The 13,677-nt window shown below is 47.2% G+C and overlaps 1 protein-coding gene across 2 annotated transcripts in view; it reads right to left on the bottom strand.

The window, feature by feature from the left end:
* Window positions 1–13,677, bottom strand: part of nle1 (notchless homolog 1 (Drosophila)) — a 37,113-nt gene that overhangs the window by 12,794 nt on the left and 10,642 nt on the right. For both annotated transcript variants that reach the window (XM_085964763.1, XM_085964764.1), the window contains exons 3-8: window positions 13,400–13,617; window positions 10,051–10,130; window positions 7,793–7,869; window positions 6,595–6,692; window positions 2,650–2,842; window positions 838–973 (exon numbers count right to left, since the gene is read on the bottom strand). In XM_085964763.1, the coding sequence (XP_085820889.1) occupies window positions 838–973; window positions 2,650–2,842; window positions 6,595–6,692; window positions 7,793–7,869; window positions 10,051–10,130; window positions 13,400–13,617 (802 nt within the window). The remainder of the gene's footprint in view (window positions 1–837; window positions 974–2,649; window positions 2,843–6,594; window positions 6,693–7,792; window positions 7,870–10,050; window positions 10,131–13,399; window positions 13,618–13,677) is intronic.

The following is a 13,677-nucleotide window of genomic DNA, read 5'->3' as shown; positions in this document are numbered from 1 at the left end:
TAGCAGCGTGTACGCCAGGCTCTCGGACGTCCGAATTAAACAGGGCCGATGATAAAATCAGCTCCTGGATCACGGGTCTCCCCACGGCAGCGCGGGCGAGATCAGAAACTGAAGGGGAGGCAAGCACTAAATATGCATCGTATCCTCCGCAATAAAAAAGGATATAGAGGCACTGGAGAAGGTGTACAAAAGGTTTACAAGGACTGACAAAAGGTCTTCGACCTGAAACGTTAACTCTGTTTCTCTCTCCACGGATGCTGCCCTGGCCTGCTGAGTATTTGCAACGTTTTCTGTTGTTATTTCAGATTTCCAGCATCTGCAGTATTTTGCTATTAGCTACCAGGAAAGGCTGAACAGGCTGGGGCTCTTTTTTCTAGAAAAGAGAAGGGTGAGGGGTGACCTAACAGAGGTCTTTATTATAATTATGAAGGGGTTCGATAGGGTAGATGTGCAGAAGATGTTTCCACTTGTGCAAAGAGACCAAAACTAGGGGCTGTAAACATAAGCTGGTCAACAATATATCCAACAGTCAGAAGGCTGCGGGTTCAAGTCCCACTCCAGAGACTAAAACACACAACCTACCTGGACATGTCAGTACAGTTGTAAACCGCTGAGTTCATTTACAGGGCAGCTGTAACCGTCTGTAAATGTCAGGCTCCAGGTCAACGACGGACTCTCATCTTTTGCTATTTTGGAGCGTGAAGGACTGTAGATTTGCAGGCAGATCCCAGCATCGTGGAACGGTAGGAGTGAGTAAATAGAGGAGGTTGTCTTTCTACGTAAATCTGAGTGCTAATATTGGTTAAGGAAACATGCCAAGGCAAGGCAGCGACCTACAAGAATCATTCCTGTCCTGGGGGACAATTGTGGCTTCGGCTGGTTCGAAAGCTCCAGTTCGCAATACGTAGTCTGTGCTGAGTGCCATTGTGTTGACCCAGTGAGCGTGACCCTGCAGCGTTCTGCACATGACCCCCTGAAAACAGACCGTAGAAACAATTACCAAACTGGTCGCAATTTATTTGGTATAGAACCAAAAAAAAATTACCAAGAACTTAATATACAGCGCAGCACATTCACAAGGTCATGCGTGTAATCTAGAACACAATATGTACATAAACAGTCTGTGCACAAATTATCCCATTTCGACACACAACACACACCCTGGATCCCCAACTCCTCGAGCATTAACCCACAAACCAGATAAAGATGGTCTTGAATGATGCTGAAGAACTCAGACTGTTGACCATGAGAATCTATCCAGGGAAATCCACCTTGCCGTCTAGCAACCGGACCAAACTGACCCAATAGCGGTCTTTAAAATTATAAAAGGGTTTGATAGGGAAGCAGTAGGGAAGATGTTTCCACTTGTGGGGGGGGGGGGGGGGGGGGGGGGGAGTCCAGAACTGGAGGACACAAGTATAAGACAGCCACTAATGAATCCAATAAGGAATTCAGAAGAAACTTCTTTACCCCAGAGAGAGTGGTGAGAACATGGAACTCGCTACCACAGGGTTGAGGTGAATCGCAGAGATGCATTTAAGAGGCAGCTAGATAAGCACATGAGGGAGGAAGGAATAGAAGGATATGTTGATAGGGCGAGATGAAATCGGGTGGGAGGAGGCTCGTGTGGAGAATAAACACCGGCACAGACCAGTTGGGCCGAATGGCCTGTTTCTGTGCTGTAAATTCTATGTAATTCTGCGTAAAACCTGATACAAAGCTGGCTGCCACACAATGCGGTCCCTGTATTTCCATTTCCTCTCCCCTTTTCTCCAAATGTAGAATTTTAAGCATCAAAATGGTCACTCCTCGGAAAGTCTGATTCCACCAGCGAAGGGCATTATCGTTTCAGGCTGTTTACTGTTCCACCCAACTCCTGCACAGGTTATGAGGGATCCTAATGCTCCCAGTCGATAGCTTGTTCTCATGTCGAACTCTGGAAATCTTACAGCAAACCAGCACGGTTCGGCAGTGTGAAAGACTGCACAGGAACACACATCATCTCTCCTGCCATCAACATCACTCACTCCAACGCACAAACCCCTTTCCACCCAATATCAACAAGACCACCACCCTTTACCCCTAGTCTCCTAGATTGAATCATAGAAATTTACGGCACAGAAGGAGGCCATTCGACCCATCGTGTCTGTGCTGGCCGAAAAAGAGCTATCCAGCCTAATCCCACTTTCCAGCTCTGGGTCCGTAGCCCTGCAGTTTACAGCACTTCAAGTGCATATCCAAGTACTTTTTAAATGTGATGAGGGTTTCTGCCTTAACCACTCTTTCAGGCAGTGAGTTCCAGACCCCCGCCACCCTCTGGGTGAAAAAAGTTCTCCACAACTCCCCTCTAATCCTACTACCAATTACTTTAAAGTCTATGCCCCCTGGTTACTGACTTCTCTGCTAGGGGAATTAGGTGCTTCCTATCCACTCTATCTCAGTCCCATATAATTTAAAACATCTCAATTAAGTCTCCCCTCAGCCTCCTCTGTTCCAAAGAAAACAACCCCAGCCTGTCCAATCTTTCCTCATAGCTAAAATTCTCCAGTCCTGGCAACATCCTCGTAAATCTCCTCTGTACCCTCTCTAGTGCGACCACATCTTTCCTACATTTCAGACTTGCCATTTTAAACAGTGAATCCTACTCACGTCTTGGGCTCGCCACACTTTTATAGTCCTGTCCTGCGATGAGGAAAAGATGAGACCGTCACCGCCCCACTTCACACAGGTAACTGACTGCGTGTGCCCAGTCAGGATTTTATCGCAATGTCCCAGCACCGTGTCCCATACCCGGATACTGCAGTCCTTGGATGCGCTGGCCAGGTAACGACACTGTGGATTTCTAGCAGCGCGGGAGAAGAATAGATAATACTTCATTAAAAAAGCCAGCTTCGAACCTTAATCGGCATCTATGAAGAAAAATAAACTGTAAGCACTGGTCGGACCGAATGAGAACGAGAAAGTTAAGGGCACAAAGCAGTGAGTTCACCGTGACTTTATCAGACCCATTCCGAACACCAATCCAGCTTGTCATTGCTACTTAAATAAAACATTTTAGTCAATGCATGGTAATAATAGAATATATGGCGTGGAGCGGTGCGATAAGATTGTATCCCGCTCTGAATGCAACAAATTGGTGTCCTCTGACAACTTGTAAACACAGGTCAGTGAACCACTGGTACATAAACCACGCTCCTCGTGTGTCCTCCACCACCCCCCAGGGCCCCTCAGCACCATCGCTCACCCACAAGAGCAGATGGAAGGAAAGCAACCTCTTCCCAAACCTCTGCCGCTAGGAAGCAATCATCCAACTTGAAGTGTCAGCTAGGGTCAGTTGGTATCACTCTCGCCTCCGGATCAGAAGGTTGTGGGCTCAAGAACTTGGAGCGCATAATCTAGGCTGGCGCGTCAATGCAGTACTGAGGGAGCGCTCCACCGCACTGTCACAAGAACAGAAGAAATAGGAGCAGGAGTGGGCCACACGGCCCCTCGAGCCTGCTCCGCCATTCAATAAGAGCATGGCTGACCATCCACCACCTGTCGGAGGTGCCGTCTTTCCAAGAAGACGTTAAACCGAGGTCCGCTCTGCATGTCGACATAGATGTAACAGATCCCATGGCACTATTCTAATCAGAGCAAATGAGTTCTCCCAGTGTCCTCGACTTTTATCCCTCAACCAACACCACCTAAACAGACTATCTGGTCATTTATCGCATTGCTGTTGACGGGATCTTGCTGAGCTTGCATGTTGTCAGAAGACACAAATTTATTGCATTCAGAGCAATCTTATCGCACCGCTCAACGCCATATATTCTATTATTACCATGCATTGGCTTTTCTCTTCTGTATTTCCCTACATTACAACAGGGACTAGACGGCAAAAGTAATTCATTGGTTGTAAAGCACTGAGAACGCGTCAAGGCGCAACATAAAACGCAAGTTCATTCTTTCTTTCTTTCTGATGTTTCGCTGCAACCCCTTCGCTCCACAGCTCACTCTGTGACAGCACGTTCTTGGAGACCAGCCCACCACGTAGAAAACATCTGACACGTAATGGCGCCCGACCACGTTAACAGCACATTGTTTCACCAACGTAACGCTCAATGCCGCCCACCATCCAGAGTAGATAAGATGGTTAAGAAGGCATACGGAATGCTTGCCTTTATTAGCCGTGGCACAGAATACAAGGGCAGGGGGTTACGCTTCAACTGTATAAAACACTAGTTAGGCCTCAGCTAGATTACTGCGTGCAGTTCTGGTCACCACATTACAGGAAAGATGTGATTGCACTAGAGAGAGTACAGGGGAGATTTACAAGGAAGTTGCCGGGGGTAGAGAATCTTAGCTATGAGGAAAGACTGGATAGGCTGGGTCTGTTTTCCTTGGAACAGAGGAGGCTGAGGGGAGACCTTACTGAGGTGTATAAAATTATGAGGGGCCTTGATAAAGTGGATTGAAAGGACCTATTTCCCTTAGCAGAGGGGTCAAAAACCAGGAGACACTGATTTAAAGTAATTGGTGGAAGGTTTAGAGGGGGTTTGAGGGGAAATTTCTTCACCCAGAGGGTTGTGGGGGTCTGGAACTCACTGCCTGAAAGGGTGGTAGAGGCAGGAACCCTAACCACATTTAAAAAGTACTTGGGTGTGCACTTGGGATGCTCCAACCTGCAGGGCTACGGACCAAGAGCTGGGAAGTGGGATTAGGCTGGATAGCTCTTTGTTGGCCGGCGCGGACACGATGGGCCGAAATGGCCTCCTTCCGTGCTGCAACTTTCTATGATTCTAAGATACTATGAAAACCTTTCATTCAATCAACTAATGAATCCCTCACTAAAGTTAAAATCCTCAATATGCACCTTCAATTTATTTTGTTAGTCATGTTGCTCGTCCTGCTCGCTCTGATGCCCTGGGCTCCACTCCTTTACAGAGCCTACAAAACCACCCATTGTTTATATCAGTAGTTCATCACTTAAAATATTTCATCCTTGGTTTCAAATCCCTCCCTGGCCTCGCCCCCTCCCTATCTCTGTAACCTGCTCCAGCCCCACAACCCTCCGAGATATCTGCCCTCCTGCCCATCCCCGATTTTCATCGCCCCTCCATTGGCGGCCGTGCCTTCAGCTGCCCGGGCCCTAAGCTCTGGAATTCCCTCCCTAAACCTCTCCGCCTCACTCTCTCCTCCTTTAAGACGTGCCTTAAAACCTACCTCTTTGACCAAGCCTAATATCTCCTTACGTGGCTCGTTGATGGATTACGCTCCTGTGAAGCGCCTTGGGATGTTTTGCTAAATTAAAGGCGCTATATAAATGCAAGCTGTGGCTGGAACGCAAGACTTCAATAAAAAAGACACCAAGCACTATTTCAAAAAGCATTCTATTTGTTGGGCGTCATGGAATCTGAACTCGGAACCCAAGGTCCCTAAAGCTCAGTCAGACGGCAAGGCCAAGATTCACAAATATATCGAAAAGAGAGGGGATTTTTTCTATTTATTTTGTAATTGTAACTTTGGTAAAAAGCAGCTTTTGGTGTTGATGGACTCTCTGATGGGCAACATGGTCATTGAGGCAAAAGCGTTGTTATTCTGACGAGTGGCTTGAGATAGAAGGTGGGAGTCAGTGTCCCAAGTCACAACTTCCCAAATAAAACAAAGTAACCCGTCACCGAATAAACAGAGGAGGACCTCGGCTGTTAACTAAAATGATGCAGTCAAGACTCGGTAAACTAGGCACAAGAAAGAAAGACTTGCATTTATATAGCGCCTTTCACCACCTCAGGGTGTCCCAAAGCACTTTACATACATCGGATATCCGGCACAGTAACAGGCCATTCGGCCCAGCCAGTCCATGCTCCACACGAGCCTCCTCCCATCCTTCCTCATCTAACTGTCAGCATAGCCCTCTCTTCCCTTCTCCCTCATGTGCTTATCTAACCGCCCCTTACAGCCAATGAAGTCCTTTTGAAGTGTAGTCACTGTTGTCACGTTCTAGAAACAGTCCCTGAAAGATTGAACAGGCAAAGAGAAGGCTGAGGGGTGACCCTGACAGAGGTCTTTAACATTATGAAGGGGTTTGATAGGGTAGACAGAGAGATGTTGTTGGGTGGGAGGGCGGGGAAGAGACCAAAACTAGGGACCTGAAATATAAGATAGTCACTAATAAATCCAATGAGGAATTCGGGAGAAACTACTTTACCCAGAGAGTGGTGAGAATGTGGAGCTCGTTACCCACAGGGAGTGGTTGAGGTGAATAGTATAGATGCATTTAAGGGGAAGCTAGATAAACACATGAGGGAGAAAGGAATAGAAGGATATGTTGATGGGGTGAGCTGAAGTAGGGTGGGAGGAGGCTCGTGTGGAGCATAAACACCGACACAGACCAGTTGGGCCGAATGGCCTGTTTGTGTGCTGTAAATTCTGGGTACTGTAATTCTATGTAAAAAGAACACTTTGGTCACGCAAGTCACTGAGCGTACCAAGTTCTGTCTGCACATAAAACACTGGAACCAGTGGCTGTCGGCTACTAGAATTAAAAGCACTGCTGGCGGGACGACTACATTTTGTCGCTGGCCTCAGGCCTCTATGAATTATTCAACTCACATGTGTAGTGGTTCCCAGCAGAGATATGTAATCCACTTAGAGTGTCCTGTCAGAACCTTTCCGATTTGCTTGCCTGTGCTGGGGTCCCACAGGAATATCTGAAATTACACAGGCAACGAACGTACAACTTTACCCAGAGATACGTACGACTTAAAAAAAAAGCACACACTGGCGGATACTTCAAAAATGACCTGCCATACATACCCCGCCCCCCCGACTCCAATTAGCGTATTCAGGCCACATTTGACAAGTCAAATCGTTCAACATCCAGCTGTTTTACTGAGACAAGCAGGTGTTCAAGAGAAACGTAAAATGTAGTGGCAATATGTTAAAATGCGCAATTTAAAAAAACAATTCTCCCCCTCATATTTTATGGCATCTTCTCCCCCTTTGTATGGACAAGTGGCAGGGCAGGTGGGGGGGGGGGGGGGGGGGGGGGAAAAGAGGTTTGAATGTAAAACGGTAATTAATGACCAGGAAAAAAATTAACACCTGTTGACAGTTTGACAAATATAGACGAATCAAAAAGACTAATGGAATGCTGGCTTTTATATCTAGAGGGCTAGAATACAATGGAGTAGAAGTTATGCTGCAGCTATACAAAACCCTGGTTAGACCACACCTGGAGCACTGTGAGCAGTTCTGAGGACCGCACCTTAGGAAGGATAGATTGGCCTTGGAGGGAGTGCAGTGTGGGTTTAGCAGAATGATACCCTTACTTCAAGGGTTAAATTATGAGGAGAGATTACACAAATTAGGGGTTGTAGTCCCTGGAATTTAGAAGATTAAGGGGTGATCTGATCGATGTTTTCAAGATATTAAGGGGAACGGATAGGGTAGATAGAGAGAAACTATTTCCGCTGGTTGGGGATTCTAGGACTGGGGGCATAGTCTAAAAATTAGAGCCAGACCTTTCAGGAGTGAAGTTAGGAAACACTTCGACACACAAAGGGTGGTAGAAGTTTGGAACTCTCTTCTGCAAACGGCAATTGATGCTAGATCAATTGTTAATTTTAAATCTGAGATTGATAGCTTTCTGTTAACCAAAGGTATTAAGGGATATGGGCCAAAGTCGGGTATATGGAGTTAGGTCGCAGATCAGCCATGATCTCATTGAATGGCGGAGCAGGCTCGAGGGGCTGAATGGCCTCCTCCTGATCCCATGAACCTTGAAGAAGAGTTTTTAAAGCTGAAGTACCTGACTGTTCTTGCACCCAGACGCCAGCTTTTTCCCGTCGGGAGACCAGGCTATGCTCAATACCCAGTGCTTGTGACCTGAGGAAAGAAATTAAACTCACTGCAAGCACATTAGCTCAAGACAATACTTCCGACTCTTGAATTATTAATGAAACACATTACTCAAATGGGACATTATTTCAATCACGGCGATTTGTTTTTGGTTAGTTAATAGTTGCAAGGACTCAATCTCATTTCATTTTGCTGCCATAAAAATTGTGCTGAATTAAAGCGAGACGGATAATCAAAGGGAAGGTACAGAAATGGAGGGCGTCGGCGAGCGCTGAGGGGAAGCTGAACTTGTAATTGCAGAGTGTGGGACCACTACTGCCTTGAAATTAGGCTCTTCAAACAGCAGCGTGGACGGGATTCCACTATTTTAAATGGGTTGACGCCTCCATTATAAAGCAACGGAATCTGATACACACAAATTATGTCTTCGGATGGCAATGTTCAAAAAAGAGGGGGGGGGGGGGCGGGAGCCCAATCCAATGCTTTTATGTCTTTTCATGGCGAATGCAGAGAAGTTTCAGTGCTGTGTAGCAAGAATGAATTTGCATTACTACAGCGCCTTCCACCTCAGAACGTCCCACAGCGTTTCACAGCCAACGAAGCAATCTTTTTTGAAGTGGAGTCACTGTTGTAACGTAGCAAATGCGGCAGCCAATTTGCGCACAGCAAGCTCCCACAGACAGCAATGAGATAATGATCAGATCACCTGCTTTTTTTTTTAAGGTGTCGGGCGAGGGATAAATGTTGGAACTCTTCTTCGAAATAGTGGCCGTGGGATCTTTTCCGTCCACCCGAGAGGGCAGACAAGGCTTCGGTTTAACGTCTCATCCAAAAGACGGCACCTCTGAGAGGCCAGCACTCCCTCAGTACGGCACTGGGAGTGTCAACAACAACAACTTGTATTGATATAGCGCATTTTTTAACGTAGTAAAACGCCAAGGCGCTGCGCGCAGGAGCGTTATCAAGCAAAATTTGTCAGCCTGCAGTATGCGCTCAAGTCTCTGGAGTGGGACCTGAAAGCACAACTTCTGACACAGAGGTGGAGTGCGACCCACTGAGCCAAGACTAAATGCCACAAACCATCCCGAAATGGCCAGCTGCATCAAAAGAACTTTACTTTTCCTTTTTTTTTTGGTGAATAATCCACTCATCACGATGAAGTCAGTGCTGGGAGATGGAACGCTCTGTGTTTTCTCTGCATCAAGCACTCCCAGATAGGGTACAGGACGGTTTGATGCAGAGTAAAGCTCCCTCTTCTCGGTCAACAATGTACTTCAGCCCCAAGTGGAGAAAGAGCGCCACCTGCTGCATCGGCCTGATATTTTTCTATCTCACCCCACCATCCTGATGCCAAGTATCAGGGATTTTATTTATGAGGAATGGTTTAGGAAGTTGGGCTTGTGTTACATAGGATCTACGGCACAGGAACAGGCCAGTCAGCCCAACCCGTCCATGTCGGCGTTTATGCTCCACTCGAGCCGCCTCCCGTCTTTCCTCATCTAACTCTATCAGCGTAACCCTCTATTCCCTTCCCCCTCATGAGCTTATCTCACTTCCCCTTAATTGTGTCTGCACTATTCACCTCAACCACTCCCTGTGGTAGCGAGTTCCACATTCTCACCACTCTCTGGGTGAAGAAGTTTCTCCTGAATTCCCCATTGGATTTCTTGGTGACAATCTTATATTGATGGCCCCTGGTTTTGCTTTTCCCCCACAAGTGTGTGTGTACGTGCGCGCACGCTTGTGCTTTTTTGGAAGGTTCAAAAAGACAGATCAGAATACACAAGTTAAAACATATGAAGTTAGCAGCGAGACAGTAATACACTTGTGGACTCATTTACCAAGGAAGGCCATTAAATCGAACTACATAAATAAATGAGATCAAGAAGCCAATAGACGTGTTTCTGACGTGAACCCCCAACTTGGTGATTCAGAGGAGAGAGTGCTACCGACTGAGCCAAGCTGCCGGGTATAAACTAACCAATGAAATTGATGACCTCTGGTCTCACTTTCCTGGTATTATTTAAAAGTAGCACATTCGGGAACAAAGGCCCAGGAGAAGGCCAGTAACCTTCCCGCTCAGTATTCCCGGGAGGGGCCGAGTGCCTCAGGATCGCAAACCAAAATGGAAAGGTGCTGCCGTGAGGGTGGGGGGAGATTGTGTTTTGTGTAGGAAAACTAATATTCAAATGCTCAAAGTGAACCTGCCTTTAGCTGTGAAGTGCGGAGTTTCTGTCGACAGATCCCAGAACCGTACGGTGGTGTCCCCTGATCCACTTGCGAGATACCTTGAACATCAGAGACATCGGGTCAATACTGCGCACAACAAACCAATAGCGTAACAGAGCAGTGCTCAATAAGCTAAACCGACCATTAGCAGCAACAAAAACAGTGTGTACAATAAGCTATACAAACCATTACCGGTACCACATAGTTGGTGCACTTTACAACAAAAAGTGTGATCTCTCACCCTTAACGCAGTTAAAGACTTTTGAAAACCCAAAGTTTGCCAAAACCAATCTAACTACTGTTTCCACTTATCCAAAAATGAGCGGTGATCTCATTGAAACATACAAGATTCTGAAGGGGATTGACAGGGTAGATGCTGAGAGGTTGGTTCCCTTGGCTGGAGAATCTAGAACTAGGGGGCATAGTCTCAGAATAAGGGTGACGTAAGAAAACTACTAGGCATTTGGTCTAAGCGTTAAACAAAGCTTTAATCAACTGTTTTACAACATGGAGGTCTAGTTGTGTCCTTCACTCGTTCCTGTTAAGAATGTCCTGCGCAAGCTGGGCCCATGCCCGAGTATTTATACTCTCCCTGGACAGGCCGCTCAGTATTATTTCATAAGTCTTTCATGAGTGACTGATTCACGTCAGTTAACAAAGAAAATATGACACCGAGCCACATAAGGAGATATTAGGGCAGATGACCAAAAGCAAGATCCATGAGGTAGGTTTTAAGGAGCGTCTTAAAAGGAGAGAGAGGTGTAGAGGCGCGGAGAGGGTTAGGGAGGGGATTCCAGAGCTTAGGATCGAGACGGCCGAAGGCACAGCCACCAATGAAGTCGGGGAATGCGCAAGAGGCCAGATTTGGAGGAACGCAGAGGTCTCGGAGGGTTGAAGGACTGGAGGAGGTTACAGAGATAGGGAGGGGCAAGGCCGCGGAGGGATGTGAACAAGAGGGTGAGAATGATAAAATTGAAGCGTTAGTGGACCGGGAGTCAACGTAGGTCAGCGAGCACAGTGGTGATGTGTGAACGGGAAGCAGAGTTCGATGAGCTCAAGTTTATGTAGGGTGGAAGGTGGGAAGCCGGCCAGGAGAGTGTGGGAATAGTCGAGTCTGGAGACAACAAAGGCACGGATGTGGGTTTCGGCAGCAGTTGGGCTGAGGCAGGCGAGATTACGGAGGAGGAAGTAGGTGGTCTTGGTGACGGAGAGGAGCTGGGGTCGGAAGCTCCGCTCCGGGTCAAATAGGAGGCTGAGGTTGTGAACAGTCTGGTTCCGCCTGAGACAGTGGCCAGGGAAAGAAAGACTTGCATTTCTATAGCGCCTTCACGACCACCAGACGTCTCAAAGCGCTTTACAGCCAATTAAGTACTTTTTGAAGTGGAGTCACTGTTGTAATGTGGGAAATGCGGCAGCCAATTTGCACACAGCAAGATCCCACAAACAGCAATGTGATAATGACCAGATCATCTGTTTTTTTTGTTATGTTGGTTGAGGGATCAATATTGACCAGGACAGGGAGGGGGATGGAATCTGTGATCAAACTCCCTGCGGTGATTCAGTAACACTCTCTTTCCAAGATCAGAAGGGTGTGGATTGAGTGCGCAATCTAGGCCGACGACACAGTCCAATACAGCAGGAATGCTGCACTGTTGGAGGTGCCACTTTTCAGAGGAGGTTGAATCTCATCTTCAGATGGATGTTGGAAGCTGCCGTGGCACAACAACAACTTGCATTTACCACCTTCGACGCAGAAAACATCCTAAGGAGCTTTCGGGAGAGGGCAGAGCAGAAATAAATAAGGAACAAACGCTAAGCCAATGAAGAGAAGAGGAGGTGGCCAAACGCTGTGCAAAAGATGGGTTGGCGGGTTTTTTTCCAAGGAGGAGAGAGAAGAAAGGTGGAGGGATTAAGACAGGGTGTTTCAGAGAAAGTGGGGGAAGGCTCTGACACCAATGGGGTGGGGGCACGGTGGAGAGATCACCACAAGGCCAGAGTCAGAAGACTGAAGGGGGGTAGATGGAGTTAAGATATAGATCAGCCATGATCTCATTGAATGGTTCGATGTGCTGAACAGCCTACTTCATTTGGGATTCTCTACCCCAGAGGGCTCAGTCGTTGAGTATATTCAAGACTAAGATCGATAGATTCTCGGGCACTAAGGGAAGCAAAGGATATGGGGTAGGGCAGGAAAGTGGACTTGATGTCGAGGATCAGCCATGATCTTACTGAATGGCGGAGCAGGCTCGAGGGGCCGTATGGCCCACTCCTGCTCCTAATTCTTATGTTGTCCTGTGCCTATGGTCCTATGAAGGGTGTGGGAGGAGATGCAAGGCTGGGAGGGGGTTGCAGATTCAAAGAAGAGCAGAGATTTCTCCCAGTGTCCTGGTCAATGATTTCTGCCTCGATCAAAAATAAACTGACCGCTGTTAGTGAGGCGTTGTTGCTGCAAGAAAAGGCCCTGCACTCCCTACAGAGAAAATAATTTCTTGCACGCAGCACTCAGGCATTCTGATAATGTGAGAAAGCTTTACATATTAAGAACATAAGAATTAGGAGCAGGAGTCGGCCATTCGGCCCCTCGGGCCTGCTGCACCATTCAATAAGATCATGGCTGATCCTCGACATCAACTCCACTTTCCTGCTCGATCCCCATATCCTTTAATTCCCCATGAGTCCAAAAATCTATCGATCTCAGCCTTGAATATACTCAATGACTGAGCCTCCACAGCCCTCTGGGGGTAGAGAATTCCAAAAATTCACAACCCTCAGTGAAGAAATTCCTCCTCATCTCAGTCTTAAATGGCCGACCCCTTATCCTGAGACTGTGACCCCTGGTTCTAGACTCTCCAGCCAGGGGAAACAACCTTTTTTTTTTTAATTCGTTCATGAGATGTGGGTGTCTCTGGCAAGGCCAGCATTTATTGCCGATCCCTAGTTGCCCTTGAGACGGTGGTGGTGAGCCGCCTTCTCCTTGAATCACTGCAGTCCGTGTGGTGAAGGTGCTCCCACAGTGCTGCTAGGGAGGGAGTTCCAGGATTTTGACCCAGCGACGATGAAGGAACGGCCGATATACTTCTAAGTCAGGATGGTGTGTGACTTGGGAGGGGAACCTCTCAGCATCTACCCTGCCAAACCTCCTCAGAATCTTATAAGATCACCTCTCATTCTTCTAAACGCCAGAGAATATAGGCCCAATCTACTCAATCGCTCCTCATAGGGCAAACCTCTCACTACAAGTACTTTTTTCTTTCCCTTTAAACAAAGCATCATAAAAGGAAGAGATCTGAATATGTTTTTTTAGGAATATGCTCTTCAAGAGACTTGCCTTCCAGTGGGACTGAAGGCCACAGAAATGACAGCCTCAGTGTGTCCCTCTAGTGAGCTGGTGCAACGAGTCACAGCCCGAACCCGAAACACTGCCTGCGGTTGATAAATAATGTCGATAACTTTTTCCGTCTCCAGCTGTTGCTCCTGCAGCGTCTTCTCCAGCGAGGTGACAATCTCCGTCTCGTTCACGTAGAAAGCCAAAGGCAATGGATCATCCTGAAAATATGAGACCAAAAGAAAGTTGCCCCATTTATGCTGCTCTTTTTTTCCTCCCCC

This window comes from Somniosus microcephalus, chromosome 22, assembly GCF_052327205.1.
Source record: "Somniosus microcephalus isolate GS21.2 chromosome 22, FLI_Smic_1.0, whole genome shotgun sequence".
NCBI lineage: Eukaryota > Metazoa > Chordata > Chondrichthyes > Squaliformes > Somniosidae > Somniosus > Somniosus microcephalus.
This window is presented reverse-complemented; position numbering and strand designations above follow the sequence as displayed.